Source organism: Heliconius melpomene, chromosome 14, assembly GCF_056956725.1.
Source record: "Heliconius melpomene rosina isolate 202511_hmr_F chromosome 14, ASM5695672v1, whole genome shotgun sequence".
NCBI classification, from domain to species: domain Eukaryota; kingdom Metazoa; phylum Arthropoda; class Insecta; order Lepidoptera; family Nymphalidae; genus Heliconius; species Heliconius melpomene.
The window spans coordinates 4,194,366-4,212,663 of NC_140402.1; the positions used below are offsets into that span (position 1 = coordinate 4,194,366).

At 30.6% G+C, this 18,298-nt stretch overlaps 2 protein-coding genes across 4 annotated transcripts; one reads left to right on the top strand and one right to left on the bottom strand.

Moving 5' to 3' along the window:
* The first annotated feature begins 639 nt into the window (after window positions 1–639).
* On the top strand, window positions 640–11,379 carry vas (ATP-dependent RNA helicase vasa). Of its 2 annotated transcripts, XM_085196966.1 has the most exons (15): window positions 640–792; window positions 1,195–1,233; window positions 2,279–2,375; window positions 3,058–3,180; window positions 5,317–5,591; window positions 5,710–5,895; window positions 6,075–6,161; window positions 6,356–6,493; window positions 6,831–7,007; window positions 7,462–7,657; window positions 8,038–8,235; window positions 8,579–8,709; window positions 9,101–9,226; window positions 9,617–9,634; window positions 9,785–11,379. In XM_085196966.1, exons 2-15 carry the CDS (start codon window positions 1,195–1,197, stop codon window positions 9,842–9,844), a joined length of 1,851 nt encoding a protein of 616 aa, XP_085053092.1. In that variant the 5' UTR covers window positions 640–792; the 3' UTR covers window positions 9,845–11,379. The 2 variants fall into 2 exon arrangements, with proteins under 2 accessions (XP_085053092.1, XP_085053093.1); XM_085196967.1 differs by lacking the exon at window positions 9,617–9,634 and having other exon boundaries at window positions 641–792.
* A 521-nt stretch (window positions 11,380–11,900) lies between these two features.
* On the bottom strand, window positions 11,901–16,932 carry LOC146532006 (putative peptidoglycan muropeptide transporter SLC46). Of its 2 annotated transcripts, none has more exons than XM_085196972.1 (9): window positions 16,597–16,932; window positions 16,347–16,445; window positions 16,006–16,266; window positions 15,691–15,865; window positions 15,252–15,429; window positions 14,388–14,766; window positions 13,623–13,863; window positions 12,412–12,476; window positions 11,901–12,331 (listed from the first exon to the last, which is right to left on the bottom strand). In XM_085196972.1, the coding sequence occupies exons 2-9, from the start codon at window positions 16,438–16,440 to the stop codon at window positions 12,324–12,326; spliced, it is 1,401 nt and encodes a 466-aa protein (XP_085053098.1). In that variant the 5' UTR covers window positions 16,441–16,445; window positions 16,597–16,932; the 3' UTR covers window positions 11,901–12,323. The 2 variants fall into 2 exon arrangements, with proteins under 2 accessions (XP_085053098.1, XP_085053097.1); XM_085196971.1 differs by having other exon boundaries at window positions 16,347–16,465; window positions 16,597–16,931.
* Between the last annotated feature and the right edge of the window lie 1,366 nt (window positions 16,933–18,298).

An 18,298-nucleotide genomic window follows, 5' to 3' on the forward strand; every position in this document is an offset into this window, starting at 1 on the left:
TTAATATAGATTATAGTTTAACTCAATTAATCATTGAATAATCGATATTATTTATCGATTTTTAAATATAGTGCTTATTTATTATAAAGCCAGTTGTGGCGCAGTGTGTGGTAGTTACTGGTTGTAGAAATGTATCGTTTCCTATTTGAGGAAATAAAATATATATTTAAATTTATATTTTTATTTCGTCTCTCTGGTGTCGGGGCAAAGCACGACGTTGTAAATACAAGGGAAACAGCGTAAAGTTAATAAAAAAAATCTTAACTTTATTAAATGATAGCTCACAGTCACACGTCCATTAGTGCAGATTAAGCACAAAGGTAAAATCATTTTCATTTGAAATTTCAAGAAATTATCTCTAAGTGCTTCCCCACAACTCTTAAAAACCTAAATTCAGTTTTCTACGTACACATAAATATAAATATTTTTTATTTTATTTAAAAATTAAGTAGAATATTCTTAGTAACGATTGATAAAAAAATTATATCAAAATAAAACTATGCAGCAATAACGTACAATTCCGAATGTATTCTTTTAATAAATTATTAAAAATAATTCGAACTTTACGAATATTGTAAACATCATATCAACACTCGACTCGGAAATATAAACATACAGTATACATCGCAACTCGCAAGTCCAATTCGAAAGTGACAGCCCTTGCGTCAATATTCAATTTTCATCATTCGCCGCCATTTGTCTAGGCACGTCTTTGTCCATCATTATTACATTTTTTTGAATTCAAACAAAAAATATAAATAGCTTTTAGGCTTTTCCTTTCCAATTAAAACGGTAAGATTATGCAAATTTAATAATCTTTACTATAGAATTTAAATGAATATCAATTTTGAAATGCACGTGCAAACGATAGGACGCCGGTTGCAATATATATATATATTTATAATAATTATTATTTTTATTTCAATTGTTCTTTACTCTTGTTTTGATTTTATCTCTTTATCTATATTTATTATATTTTATAGCTATATTTACCCGTCATTTGGAATGTTAATATATTGTATATTGCACATAATATAACTTAAGCTATCATTATCATATACTATAGGGTAGTAACAAAATAAATTAACAACTTGAATAAATTTTCTATTTCTAAAAATTTTAAATCTTACCTTACCTTTATTAATAACCATTAATTTGACGATGATAGTTATTAGATAATTATATTTTTTTCAGATGGATGATGACTGGGATGAAAATTATGATTCTGTACCTGTAAGTAAATATTTATTCTTTTCATTACCTTATCTTAAATTATAATTAGAACCTATATCTATGTCTATATGCGGCGCCAATTAAAATTTTGCAAAAATAGTTTCATAGTAAATCAGTAATAACCTAAAATAACTCTATTTCACACCAATTTTAAATATACATATACAGGGTGAGTCATATTGAACTTTCCGGTTTTGGAAGGACGTTGCACGAAGAAGGGAAGGAGTAGAAGGGTGGGGATGGTGTCATTAGACGCGCCATGACATGCAGTTTTAGTGTGAGCAATGGCTTGGTCGGGACAACATCGTGCGTTCGTAGTTGAAGAGTTTATTAAAAATGGCGGCTCCGTGATCACAACACAGCGTGCGTTCCGTTTACATTTTGCTATTGGTCGACGTGATCCCATTCCCACTGGACCAACAATCAGAAATTGGGTATCAAATTTTAGAGCAACATCATCAGCATTAAAAACAAGACCACAAGGCCGAATTAGGACGTCAACGTCAGCGGAAAACGTGGATAGAGTGCGGGCTTCAATTCAACAATCCCCTCGGCGTTCTGTTCGGAAACATGCCGCTTCACTAGGATTATCTTTCAGTAGTGTCCGCAGAATACTGCATAGAGACCTTAAATTTCACCCATACAAGATTCAGGTAGTGCAAGAATTAACAGTTAGAGACTTAGACACACGAACAAATTTATGCCGCGACATTCAGCAGATCCCCTGCACTGCTGTTTTGATCTTCAGTGATGAGGCACATTTTCACCTCGCCGGAACTGTCAACAGAACAGAAAAAAACCAACTAAATTAAAACTGCATGTTATGTGCTTTCAAACAATAAAATAATTTTTACTGCATGTCGCTTTGTTTTTAATACACACCTTATTGAAATCGGAAAGTTCAATATGACTCACCCTGTACAAGTAATCTTTCCTAGTTTTCTCAATTTTAAGTGATATTGAAGTAATTAAATTAAAGTTTGCCAATTGTTTTATTATCATGAATCATCAAGTTGTAGTATATAAATGTATATAATTGTTCCAGGTTGCACCAAATACCAACTATGGTAATGACAATATAGATGAAGGTCATAGTTTATCTATGGGTAGAGGATTTCGTACATTTGTAGAAGAAAATGACAGTGAGTAATTTATTTGATGATTTTTGTTTATATTTCGCCTCATGCGAAGAATAAGGTCCTATTAGCAAATAGGACATTAGTCTTCAGATGAGTCCATTTAAGTAGTATTTTTATATTAAACCTAAATGTTATATTGTTACAATGAAAAAAATTATATATATAATAATATATAAATGGTAAAAAATATAATAAGTAGGTCTATTTAAAATTTGCTCTAAAAACGACGGAAGGATTACTGATTGATTACTAAAGTCCTCCACAAGTTTATTTAGCACAAAAGGCCAAAGAAACCTAATGACAAACTTTATATGTTAATAATTTATGGAAAATTAACTCCTATATATATGTAAAAATAGTATTTCATTACTATTATCTTACTTTAGTACACTTTTGTGAAAAAGAGTTATGTTATAGCATCAACATTTTTTTTGTCAAAATTGATGGAAAGCAATTTTAAAAAGAAATTTTTGATAGGGCTTTAAATCAACATACATTTCTATTAAAAAGTTAAAAAAACAATTTCAGTTTAGCCATATCTTTTGCACACTTTTTTAAGACTGTTTGGCAATTAGATAGCATTCCTCACTGAAGGAAATGAATAGTTTGTATCTCCCTACTACTCTGGTAAGACAAAATGTAGTATTGACTTGTACTGTCATGTAAAGATTATTTGTTTTTGCAGACTATAATAAAGTTGGCAGCAATAGTTTTGGTGAGCATCGTGGACGTGGTGGCAGAGGGGGTCGTGGCAGAGGTGGTCGTGGAGGCAGAGGAGGTGGAAGAGACAGAGGAGATAATGAGAATGGTCAGTAATTTTTTTTATATACTTTTATATAATTATTTTTAGCTTCATTATTATCCCGCATATAGCAGGATATGCAGAGGGAATCTAATCTTAAGATTTTCGGATCAAATTCTTTGCATGTTTAGTGCCAGGGCCTTTTTTTCAGGGTGTGAGTTAGATTTTTTTGACTTTGAGAGAAGTGGGCCCACAACCATTGTATTTATAGTCAGATGCCATTCTGAACATTGCCACAATGGTCTCAAGTGTAATGTATTGACTGATAAATATATTTATTTAATGGCTTAAATTTTTTTATTAGATTCTCACTCAAGTTCCTGAAACATTTAATATTTCATTTCTCTAAAAAGTCCCATGACCTTTAAAATTTAAGTTAAAATATGTTAACTCATTTTTTTTATATCTAGATCGTTTTTACTTATACAATTAAAGTAAAACACTGCTATAAGAGATTGCACTTGAAGCAATAAGCTGTCTTTGCATATTTGTTTTTATTTATATCTTTTCTATGCTATTTATGTTTTTTATGATTATTATTTGTGTGCAATAAACTAAAACAAAACATTATTTGATATATGTATTTTGTGGTATATGTGAATAAGAAAAATAATTTAGTAGTAAATTATACACTGTAAAGTAAACTATTCCACTCTTCCTCATATGGGTGCAGGTGCAGGCGAAACAACACTTTACATAGGAAAAAACCTAATCGTAAATTATAAATTTTAACATTCCCTAGAAATCCCACACTTTTCATACACAACAATTTTGTTCAGTCAGCTCATGTGTCTCAAATGTCTCAAGTGGTCCTCAAGGCTACAAAAAACCGTGATGAATGAAATAAGATATGACATTCGACATTTCTAAACATACTTTGCTTGAAGTGACAATAAAATTTACGACCCACTTATTTTTTATTTTGAAACTAAGCACTTCATTGTTCACAAACGCATGGGTATTATGTTTACACAATAAACTTTTTTAAAGTAAATAATTAGTTTAAATTTTACGATTTAATAAATAATACGACTTATTTTACAGTACAGCAATTTGCAAAATACTTTAACCCATTAAAATAAAACAAACTAAATATAAAGGGAAGCTTGCCCAAATACAATAGTCCCAACTGCATTTAAATCGGTTAAGCGTTTCTGAGAACAGACCTAAATTTTAAATATCATTGTCAAAGAACTTAATTCTTATTACATTGTTAAATGTTGCCAATAAAAAAATTTCTTATATATCTTTCATGTACAGATACCGCTCAGTTACGATTTTATGTTATAAATTCATATTCACTCTATTATTCAAACTCTTCATCCACATAAAACATCTGCTACGCACGGCATTTTATTGTTTTGCATTGTTCTTTTGCAATTGAGGATTTTCAAAACAATAATAATTCATCATAATAAGTTTATTTATTTATATATCAGTTTTTCTTTAAGTAACGTAGTCATTGTTTTTAATATGAGACTAAATCTATATTTTTTAAAATGTGACGACGGAAGCGAACATGTTTTAAGTAATACAGCTATATTATACAGGAACATAGAATAAAAAATATTAAATTGCTAATAAATTCGCATGGTTTTACATTTTCCTACACTGCAGGAGTGGCAAAGAAGGCTTTTATTAAGACTGCCCGGATGTTTTTTGATTGATTGTATTTAAATATTGAGAGAGCAACGAACGAGAGAAAAGAGCAACTGTTGAGTTTCTTGCCGGCTATTCTCAGCAGAACTGCCTTCCGAACCGGTGGTAGCTTTTTGTTCATATGTACATTCGACGATTCAAAAGTGCTTCTGATAATTGCCTATTTGAATAAAGAATATTTTGAATTTGAATTTATTGTCGATAACGGTCTGCTTGAGCATAAGGGGTCGAATAAGTAGTGTTCATCTTAGAATCATCTGGCGCCCACTTCATATTTTGTATTAATTAATTAGTAGAAAATAAAGTGTCAAACATAAAACAAAAAAAAACTTATACCAAATAGATTATTTTAAAGTTACATTCATGGAAAATATTTTTACGTAAGTCCATACGATCAGCATAATGAGAAAAAACTCTAAAGCATGTTATTTTTAAAGAATTTACATTTTTAAACTATTTAAAATAATTCGTTCCTAACCATAGGTGATAACAAGTATGAATGGGACAGAGGTGATAGAGGTGACAGAGGCGACCGGCCAGAACGAGATGAGCGCGGTCGCGGCAGAGGGAGAGGGCGCGGAGGCCGAGGAGGCTCTAGACCCTCGGGCGATAATAACGAAGAAACCAATGGTGATGAAGAGAAGAAAGCCCCCGTAACATATGTACCTCCTGAACCTACCACCAATGAAGAGGAGATATTTAGTTCAAGCATCAGTTCTGGAATCAATTTTGATAAGTTTGATTGCATTGCTGTGAAGGTTTGTGGGTTTTTTTGTACTGGTTTTATTGTTTTCTCTCATTAATAACTTTTAGCTTCAAATTCTAGTACATTAAGTTTTTTATAATGATCTATTTTTTTAAATATTCCCATTATAGGTGACAGGAGAAAATCCACCGAAAGCCATCGAAAGCTTTGAATCGGCTAATCTACGTAAATATGTCCTGGACAACATACTCAAGTCTGGCTACAGAAAACCCACGCCCATACAAAAACACGCCATACCAATTATAATGGGTGGCAGGGACTTGATGGGATGCGCCCAGACTGGATCTGGAAAAACTGTAAATATATATTAATTTTATAAACAGTTTTATATAACAACACTAATATAATTGTACATTTTATGGAAACATACAAAATCAATAATACATTGTGTATGTTTCCAACAAATAAAATATTCTAAAGATTTTTACTATATTTTATATATGACGATTTTAAAAAATATTTTATGGCATTACAGGCGGCATTCCTTCTTCCTATTATCAACACACTTCTACAAGATTCTCGACAGCTGGTGACTGGTCCTAATGGATGCGCACAACCACAGGTATTTTTATATAATATAATCATCATAAAGCTCCAACATATAGCGTTTTACTGTAAACTCGATGGTTGTTACCTTTAACATGCAATATCTAGGAGCTCAGGTGTAAAGCGAAGAACTGAGTGTCTTATGAAAATTACATTTTAAGATGTGTTCATATATATGTATTTGTATATCTATTAATTATTTATTTACAGGTTATTATAGTGGCACCTACACGAGAGTTAACTTTGCAAATTTTCAATGAGGCTAGGAAATTCTCTTATGGCTCAGTAATTAAGATTGCAGTCGCATACGGCGGTACCGCGGTCCGTCATCAAGGAGATCAAATATCTGTAAGTTTTTATTTTGTCATTTATAATAAGAAATCAATTTAAATTTGTTGATTTGTAAATACTTATACTAATAGTACTTTTTTTTAATAAATTTTATCTACTTTGGTCTAGAGGTAGAGTCAAAGTGTGAAAATGTCATATTTGCTTCGATGGTAAATTTTTAAGATATGAAAAACAAAAAGTTACTTATTCTATTTACACAAAAAATATTTTTCTTCCATCATAATATATTTTTTAAATTAAATAAAAATTTGGAACAGAAAAAATGTAACAGAAATCTAAGTGCAGTTTTCAAACATATTATGAAACTTTATTTTTTTAACTTATTTTTATACAGAGAGGCTGTCACATACTAGTAGCGACTCCAGGGCGTCTCTTCGATTTCGTGGAGCGTAGCCGCGTGTCCTTCGATAGTATTCGTTTTGTCGTGTTAGACGAGGCTGACCGTATGTTAGATATGGGCTTTATGTCTAGTGTTGAGAAAATGATGGAACACCCTACTATGGTGCCTCTTGTGAGTATAATGCTGTAATTATTAATTATATTATTATTATAATTGTAAGTTTTCTTTTTTTAATTCTATATATCTCTCATAATTAAAGAGATTAACTAACTTGTTTTTACTTTTAACATTTAAAATTAAAAACTTATTGTAAGTAACCACAAATTCATAAATTTCGTTCGTAAGGTAAGAAAATTAAAGTAATTTTAGTTTTTTTTGCACACCAAGGTGTTGTTAGTACGCTTATAATAAAAAAAAACTAATAAGAATTGAGCTGGATTAAAATGCTTTTTAATCGGCTATACTGATTGAACTTTCAAAAGAGGTGGGTTTCCGATCCGCTGTGAAATTAAACATTTCTAAATAAATTAGAGTGTGTAACATTTTTCTGACAAAACTAGATTCATAGAAAAATGTTACACATAAGTAACATGTTATTTCTAACGATTAAATAATAAAATTACAGACAGACCGTCAAACCTTAATGTTCTCGGCAACGTTCCCTGAAGACATCCAGTATCTAGCGGGTCGTTTCCTCAACAACTATTTGTTCGTCGCCGTGGGAGTGATAGGTGGTGCCAGTACTGACGTAGAACAGATATTCCACGAAGTGACTAAATACGAAAAGAAACAGCTGCTTAATAAGCTTGTTGAAGAGAATGGTAAATGTTTTTTTTAGAATAAACTAATTGCATCAATATAAGTATATTTTATAAATGTGTGCTGTAGATTTTAACTACTCAAGTTAAACATCGTGAATTGATTTGATTTTCTGAAGGAAAGTAGAAAATGTACAATATTGACACTAGGTTCTCTCTGTGTACCATGGTAGTTACTAACTTATTTATCGTCACTAGAATTTACATGTCAGACTGTAAACACAGTGGTTGCGGTTTCAAATAACTGTCATGAGAATAAATTATTTTTATTGTTCCACTCTAATGACGTAGAATGTGGCCTTTGAAAACCTTGTTATATGTGAGATAAAAAGTGCAACTGAAAACTTTGAGACCTTTGAGTGTGAACTTTCAACTTTCATCAGATGGCAAGCGTATCCTAGTGTTCGTGGAGACAAAACGCAACGCGGACTTCATAGCGGCGCTTCTCTCTGAACAACAAATGCTAACTTCGTCCATACACGGCGACCGCATGCAGAAGGAGAGGGAAGAGGCGCTGGAAAACTTCAAGAGTGGCAGGCATTTTATATTGGTGGCGACAGCAGTGGCTGCCCGCGGATTAGGTATTGTTTCTTTATTATTGTATAAGAAGTGTTTTTTTTATTGTGTTTATTATTACTGAGGGTAAGTTTGCGGTACTTGGGACTATGCCGCATAAAAAGCTGAAATTTGAATTTTCAATAGTTTCTTGAGAAAATTTGATTTCCTGAAATGGAAATAGGAAAATTAAAAATAGAATAATAATAAAATAATAAAATCATAATCTGATAATATAGCTTACATTGCTGGCAGTCAAGCTATCTCAAGTTTGACTACTATAAAATTATTTGAGTATAAATTTTGTAATATATTAGTATATGTATACAAAGCTAATATAATTTACGTATATGTGGTGTCTTTGTTTAGATATTAAAAACGTGGACATAGTAGTTAACTACGATTTGCCGAAGAGTATAGACGAGTACGTGCACCGCATCGGGCGTACGGGCCGCGTCGGGAACCGGGGGAAAGCTGTGTCTTTCTATGACGCGGATCAGGTAAAATTAAATAAAGCCTATTATTAACTTCAATCGTGGCGCAGGGGGGCACAAGGATGTGACTGTAAGGACGATTGTAGGTTCGATTCACCCCTGAGAAAATGAATTATAATTTTTTTATATTTTCATTTCTTCGTCCTGGCACCAAAGAAAAAGTCCGGCGTTGACTTCTGCTACTCGACACGCAATGCCTCGAAAAATTCGGCGGAAAGTGAGAAACGGAGTATCTTAACACTAGATTCGCTCTTATCTATCCTGCTGTGTGGGATACAGCGTGAAAGCGAGCGCGGTTAATTGACTTCTAAAAGTAATTGAAAAAAAAAGTTGATAATTATTAAGTATAATTCTTAAAGAGAAATAAAATAATACTTAACTATTCAAACCAAACCAGGATGTAGCACTAGTAGCAGATTTGGCAAAAATCCTCCGGCAAGCTGACCAGACCGTGCCAGAGTTCATGAAGGGAGGCGGCACTGCGACGTACAAGGGTGACAAGTATGGCGGCAGTGATATTAGGGTTCGTGTCTAGTTTACGTATTCATATAAGTGGCGGACATTTTCAGGTTATAGATTGTTAAATTTTTGCTAATCTTACCTCTAAAACTATAATCCAACAATTTCGTTGACAATTTGCTATTCTAATTCAAGGTAAACAATTTTGTTAAAACTGTTGTACGGAACCTATCAATTTTCTATGGGATATCAAAACCTCTATCCACAAATTTGGCGACCTGCTAATATTACATAAAAGCACCAGTGTATCTGTATACTATTTACAGAATTGTTTTTAAAGAAATTATATTATCAAAAATGATTTCAGTTTTATAGAATATAATTTGAAAGAAATAATTTGATTCATAAATTCTTATAAATATGTTTTTCTTACTTGTTTTGGCTGCTATTGTAGAGGACAATAATAAATGAGGTATGTATTATTATTTAATATAATATAGCCAAAATTCTAATAACACTGGTCGCAAGTTCCACCATTGTTGCACCTGTAACATTATTCTATAAACTTTTTGAAGCTGATTTTAAAATGATTTATTAATAATCGTGTATATATTTATTTCAGAATTTTAATAATGCGGCTGCACCAGTGGAGCAAGGCCAGGAGCCGGACGAAGACTGGTAATTTTAATGGACTTCTTGATATACTATGTGCCCACAGAAATAGACTGTGGAAAGTGACAATACAATTGTGATTTAAAATTAAAAATGTGACTATATTGTTAATTTGCATATTGACAAAATTCCCTTTTTATTATTAGTATATTTTTTGACTATTAATAGTTCGATGGTGTATTGCAGCTTAACTATGTGATAAAGTTACTTTATTGGCTTATAAGATTCACCATATATTTTTTGTAGCTTCAACGCAGTGGTTTCTTTTGAATTAGGTGCTCTTAAAATTTAATTAAAACACTAACTTCTTAGTGTTGCCAGTTTATTTGTAACTAAGTGTGGAAGAAATATTTTGCTTGTACCACATTGTTAACTTATCAATACTGTTCCTTTACTTTTGATCATCAAGAATGTCTAACATACTTAGAAATGTAATATGATATTAGATATCGTATAACTTATGTAGGATTTGCAAACATATTTTTTGATATCATTTTTATTTTTACTTATATTAAATAAATACTTGTCTTGAAACTGTCATCTGATTAAATCGATGAATATGTGTATATTATACTGTGTTGTATTTTATATAAAGTTTTTATATACGAAATTACGTGCGGGGATATTAAATTCTCTCGATTTATTGAAATTTGAACAAACAGTGTTGCAAGTTAAGAATGTGTGTCCACTATATAAATACAAATGTCCCCCAAATCTTCTAGAAGACTGTATCTCTGTGACAAGTATTGCTAGTAATAAGTTTACAGTAAGTTTCAATTTGCATTGAAAAATCTAAATATACTTTCTGTTGCACAACGTCATTGATTTAAAATAAGCGTTGGTTGTACTTACATTACTACTTTTACTTATTGAAGAAATTTGTTTTATTTTTTAGTGTGTTGATTTAAGTTTTTTTTTTTATATTCATATTTTCTATATAAATTGTTGCATCAGATGAAAGATATGGTGTTAAAACATTCGCAGCTCGCGATTTTTTATGCTAATCTGTGATGTTTTATTAAAGTTGCTCAGTTTAAATTTTAACATAGTTACACATAAATTTAAGTATGGTAATACCATTTTGTTAACATTTTTTTTTAACTTTGCGATTGACTCGTTAAATGTTAATTTTGTGTATTATTAGATAGAGAATCTCACGTCATTCAATCTAAAACTTTGCATCGCATCAAGTAAATATATGTTGGTTAATTTTCATTTTATATATGTAAATGTACAAATAAATAAAAGCATATTATATTATAAAAACTGTGATGATTATTATAAGTAGTATAGTTTTGAATTGTTTCTGTTGCTAATAAATATAACCCGACTCTCATTAACTATTAACAGGGTACTACAATGGAGATATAATTTACGAGAGAGAAGAGAGTTTAACCTCTTTATAACAATACATCCTGCACAAGGATGCAAAAAGTACAAATGTGTAACTATGTATTACATAATAACTTAAGATAATGACATATTTTAGTTTGTAAAACGCTTGTTTCGTTTACTTTATGAATAAATAAACCATTTCTGAGAAATGTGCTATTTTCTTATTTTATTCCACAGTCTGTTTTGATATAATAATTATAAGTTGATTATTCTTAAGTAACTAAAAGTTTGATTCATTCTTAATAGGGGATGTCTGTCTAATCTGAATTAAACCAGTTAGCTTATTTTATGAATGGAAGATTTTCTTTTTATTTTCCAAATAGTCAAATGGTGCAGTTAACAATATATGTTAATATGGCTAAAATGAAATCCGGAAACTAGTAAAATAGTTATTTAACAGAACAAATAAAAAACCAAATGCTTTGCTGCTTTATAATAAGGTTAAATTCTTTCAGTTTACATTTTATTAATTTTTATACTTATTGGAGCCTTCGAAATAATATTTATAAATTTCGTTTACCATTACGTGATAATAACAGTAAAATAAAATTGCTGTTTTATAGGTGTCTTAAAAGATTTTTAAAGTCACAATCTAAAACCAGTTTTAATTCAAGGTCATTGTTCTTATTATATCATGCACGAATTTTGGAACCACAAAATAAAACTCAAACTTGAGTAAAATATTTATATATATAAAAATTGTCAGAAATAAAATAAATACAATAAATATTTATATAAGTTATATCACTTGTTATTTTCTTATTGTGTACATATTTGTGATTTCATTGTGTTCTATAATCTTATCAGAATAAATAAATCTAAATATCACAGCTGTGTTTGAAACGTCACAGGCACTTAATAACTAAAATGTTATAATAATTTAAAAAACTAAAGAAAGAAATAATTATTATAAATACATTCGTGTAAAATATAACATTATTATTGTAATATTAACCTTTTTAACAAAATATATTAAATCATAGTTACCAATTTGTATACATTTTGTACGTATATAAAAATTTCTTTAAGTCCGTAGATAAAAATATTTCTAAGTAAAACAGAAAAACTTGTCAAGATGAAAACGCAGAATATAGTTATGCATCTGAAAGAAGAAAAAAAAAATTTACATATTTAGCGTATACCTCATGTTTTATAAAATGTCTTAACCTAAATAGCACATACCGATTGAATTGTCGAAGGCTAAATAGTTCTGTGATGATCTATCTCGCGAATAATACTGCACGATACTGAAATAATAAGAAAAAATATTAATATACAAATAATTATAGTAATTTTAGTTTTATCTTGGGTTTTATTATATAGCAGGCAGAGAGAATTTTGAAGTCAAGACCGTTCTTTTCTTTTATTCCTGTTCGAATTAATAACGTTATTTTGTCTTATACGAGCAGAGAGTGAATGAAATGAATAATTTAAATTCCCCCGAATGAATAATTTAAATTCCCCTAAATGAAAAATGAATAATTTAAATTCCCCCGAGTTAGGTTCCCCGATAGTCGATAGCCGCCAGGATAGCTGGCAGGCTAAAAACTGATTTCAATAAAAACAAACAGATAACGTCCTTGTAAACTTGAGGAAACAAAAAGGAAGGAAAAACTAATACCTACACCTAATTTGTTATTATGTGAAACGTACGCGGAATACTTTCCATTATGTAAGTACCAATGTTTCAAAAGAAATCAATATTGCTAAAACAAATAAGGTTTTTTATACTATGAGGTACACTTAACACTAAAATTAACCTTTAACTTATTAACTAGCTTAATCACTAGACAAACGAAAAGATAACTACAATTTTTTAAATTTTGTTAAAGGTGTTGTTGGCGTCAGCTATTTAAAAGCTTTTATTTTTATATCAAAAAAATATTTCGTGAAATACTACTTCACTAAGTGACTATTTTTTTTTATTATTATTAATTTCTATTCTAACAGTAATATATATTATTAAATCTATTTAGTAAAGTAAATATCTAATATAGAACCTCTCTCTGGCTCCTTTTTGTCTTACAGGTCAGGTGAACTTATAAAATTACATTACGTTAAAATACTGAATAAAGTGCAAAAAAAGGATTTTTTTCTCATTCACATGACACCGTCGTGGAGCAGAGGCACAATCGCGTGACTGTAACGTCGACGCGACGGTAGTGAGTTCGATCCCCGCTCGGCGGAATGAATTATTATTTCATAATATTTTCATTTCTTCCAAGGCCAAAACGCGGCGTTGAGTTCCGCCACTCAACACGCAATGCCTCGAAAATTCGACGTACGGTGGAGAACGGAGTGTCTTAACACTAGGTTCCCTCTGCCTACCCTGCTGTATGCGGGATACAGCGTGAAGCTGAAAAACGACAAACAATCATTAAAATTACACTTACCCCAACATAACTAAAGAAGCTATCAACATAATTGCGCTTAAAACATATATAGCACCAGGGAAAGCCATCAAAGTAACACTATATAACGAGTTAAACAATATAGGCGCGACGAGTGGTCCAGCACTCTCGACCGCACAAAGGAGGAACAACACCTTGGCTATGTCTTCAGCTGGAAACGTTTTACTTACAAAAGACCTGATTAGGGCCCCAGGCAGTCCTTTGAACATCGATATTATTGAACCTTAAAAAAAGTAAAACGAATTATTAATAATAATATTTTAAAATTTATTTGAACATAGTCAAACGAAAGTGACCTATTAATTTTAATTGAATTACAAATACTGTTTTTTCAGGAAATCATGGGACCGTAGATATCAAGTATATATATACGGTACGCTACGGTATATGGTTTGGATTTCAAAAGCTCCAAGCGTTCCTGGGATAAAGGCTCTTGACAGACATTATATATCTTATAAGGGTCCTTTTTTCCTTAAAAGGTACTGAACTCTAAAAATAAATTAATTTTATTGAATATTTGAGTAAGTTGCAATTTTTAAGAGATTCATAAACATTTGGAACCGGATTTTAATGGTTGGGTCACCGCACTGGCCAGGCGAATGTATAAAATATATTAAAATTAACATACACACATAATTCGTTCACATTTTAAATATGGCAACGATTACGTTTGTGGAAATAAAGAATAACATACGGCATAATAAAATAAAGTGAACAGTACTTAACGTAACTTGTAAGTAAACTCACCAAAGTACATTTGCCATGTTTCGGTTGCAAACACCTTTATTAAGCACTCCGCAGCCGCAGAGGCTAAGCATATTATACTAAATACTATATCTCCCATCTTGAAAATCTTCTGTAGAACTATTACACCGAAGAATCCACCAAAAAACATAACTGCAGTGGCAACTGACGAATACGTTGTATACTCTCTTAAGGACCAGTGTAATTTTTGTCTGGTAAACAAATATTCTAAATTGATTGTACCAAACAATATCATTACTAAGAGTATCCTAACCAACGCCAAAAGTATTATTTGTGCTCTCCCATTATTTGGACGCTCTTTGAAACATTCGCTAAACATTTCTTTCACTAGCAAAAAGTCGAAGACGCGTGATACTCCACCCTAAAAAAGGGAAACAAAATTTAAAAAATAATAATGGATATTTTTTCAAAATTTTACTACTAAATACTATAAGATAGTATTTTTTTATAAGTTTTAAAAATCGGTTTAAAAAGAAAGAAGAAGCTAATAAATTTATAAACATTTAAAAGGTTTGTAATTTAAAGCGTCGAAAATGTAAGCTAATTTAAATCACTACTTAATGTAAAAACCATTTTAGATTTACTTTTTTTAGCTTCACGCTGTATCCCACATATAACAGAGTAGGCAGAGTGATCCTGGTGTGGAGTGATACTGATGGAGTGTTAAGAATCTCCGCCGGATTGTGGAGGAATTGCACCGCTACTCAGACGGTACTCAACACCACGCTTTGCCTTGTTATCAGAGCAATAAATTAAGCAATGAAGATATTATTTATTTTCTAAAGCGAGACTCGAACCCACAACCTGTCTCGTTTTATTTATATTAATTCATATTCATAATATTACCTGTAATGCACCTGTCAAGGACTCCATAATCCATATATTCGTAAAAGCGTAAGCCAATACATTTAATGCAGCAGTCAACAAAAGTAAATATGTATTTCCAATCTTTAATATTAAATAAGTACTGAGTAAGCCACCCGCCACCATTCCCAAAGATGTAGTCGCATCAATCATTGTCATTCTTTAAAAAAAAACATAAAATTACATAAAGTTTTACAAAAAGACAAAGAAGTTATATTTGAAATCCAAAATAACTACAAAACCAGAAAAAAGCGTTCCAAATTAAATATTTCTTGATGACCGCAAGTGACTGCAGCTTGGTCGTAATATTTCTTGGCAAGCATATAAACACTGGTGCTGTATATTTTTAAATTTTAATATTGAATAAATAAAAAATTAAATTGTAGAATTTTTTTAATAAATATTTTTTAATTTCACTTACCGAAGTGAGGTATTTTCAGCTGAACTGGTGTCACTTACAAAGCAATAGGCGCCAGTAAACATAACCACATAACCACCGGTGATCGAAAACGGCACCGCTGTCAGTATATACCACCACGGCCCCAAGGAATCCATCATCCCGAATATCACTATCAAAAATCCTGATAGTGACATACCTATAAACAAATAACATTATTTTTTTATCTTGTTATCAAATAATCTTGTTAATGAGATAAAAAAATCTGATCCATCTTTGATATCGTATTAGAAGCAATAATGTAATAAAACAAAGCGAAAACAAAACGTTCAAACCTACCAAATAACGGCCATACTATCAATCGCCGTCTTCCGTAAGTATCGGACCATACTCCTAAAAATAGTGATAGAAAAGCCGGAAATAGATATTCCAATACTATTTTAGCAGTTGAAACATACGTCGAATATTTCTGCACTTCTTCTTCTATATCGGCCGTCTCATTACTTTTAATAGGTGAGAGATACGGTTTGCATTCACTTTCTGTATAATTTAAAGCGTGTACACAAGTACGATATAATAATATGTTACTAATCGAGGGGCCTGAAATATAACGTTTCGATTAAATTAAATAACTCTAGTAGATAACTGAAATATTGTAGGTTAATAAAAATGTTATTCACTTGTTAAAGATACTGCAAACATATTAATAAATAATGGCAGTTCAATTGTGGTTGCAATCGACCTTTTCGGCACAGGCAGTTCAGTGTACGGCATTGTCTCTGCGGAATTAAAAAAAACCCTGAAAGTTAAAACAATCAAATTAATAATTTTACCGCCATTTTTGTATGTACAACACCCTTATTCCTTTGCAAGGAAACTTGTCAAGGCAAACTAGATTAATTATTATTGTTAAAAAAAGTGAATACTTACTTTTTATTATGATTAATGCACAATGATAGCGTTACTCTTCTATAACCATTTAATACTGATGATTTTTTTGCTATCGTATAGTAGAATTATCAAATATTTATCGCCATGACTCACGAGCGAGCAAAGGCGATTTGACGAACGCGATGAAACGTTAGTGTAAAATACTGACAGTTCAATTTGTGCTAACTTTTCCTTCAATACAGGATATTATGTAATAGTTTTTTTTATTGTATCGAACATAGTTTATGTTTATATATTAGGTATTTGATCAAAATAAGTCCCGAGTTACTTGTAGAACTAAAAGACAAAGGAATTAATAGTGGTATGTACCTACTGTATGATGAATCATTTATCAATTCGAAATTATTTAATAATAAACTTTATTTTGACGCGCTAGTGCCTATTCTTAAATAATTAGGTAAAATTAATAAAACCACATAGTTCATTTAAAATGTAGTCTTATTTATTGTTATAAGAGTTAAAAATATTTCAAGGTCTTCAACATTTATTGTGATAGGTCGCTCATTTTAATTAGACTTTTAATTAGACGTCTTCAAGGAAAGAGTAAATAGGCATTTTCTGGGTAAGCATGCTCCACCATCGTTCGCATCGTCACTTACCACCAGGTGAGATAGCGGACAAATGCTTACCCATCTTCAATAAAAAAAAAAAAAAAAAAAAGACTAAAGCAAATGAATATCAAACCCAATAAAAAGCTAATACTTACATATCTAATAATGCACACATTAATTGCATTGCTACATAGGAATATATTTCACTTTTAAAAATAATCTTTGACATATTGAATGTATTAAAAATAAATTAATTAAAGGAACAAAGTTACTTGTGAAATAACATCCTTTAATTGTAAGCTTTTCCAGATGTATGCTAATAAAAAAAATACAGTCGAATGATAACCTCCTTTTCTAACAGAAGTCAGTTAAAAAATACAGAAGTTGGTAAAATTATTTCAATTTAATTTTAATTGCTCAAAAAAAAAAAAGTATAATTTAGAAGATATTATAGGCTAAATTAAAAAATACCAAACAATACTAATAAATATTCTGTATAATATCTTCTTCTTAGTCGTTACGCTCTTGACAGAGTGGTCGGTCTGTATAATATACTTATATGTAAATTTTCAATTTCTGTGTACCTTAAATTGACTATTAAAATCACTTGAGTTAGAATCACTTGAGACTACTTATACAATAAACGGGCAAGATATTACTATCACATGGTTTTATTTAAATCATTTAATGATTTAAACAGTATTTTAAATTAGTCACTGAGTAAAATATAAAAGTTGCTATGCAATTCTAATGTTTATAACTGTGTGTCATACTTTAACACACAGTTATATTTATAAAATATATAAATATAGGTGTTTATAACTTAGTAATATTAGTAAATTTAAATTTCAAAACTTCTTCCTCATATTTAAATGACAATAAGAAACAGCTGCAAAATGCTAATTAATAATTTTATCACAAGGTGAACGACTGGACTGGTTTAAGTCACACTCATTCGATAAAGTTATAAAAAAACTTTATTATATGCAGTAACTGCAGTCCAATTTTCTACATATTAGTGAAATATTTCAAGTCCATAGTTATTACATACCATTAAATTATGTGCTTACAAAATAACATACAAGTTTTTTGATCAATTAAAAAACATATAAAAACATATCACTACGAAA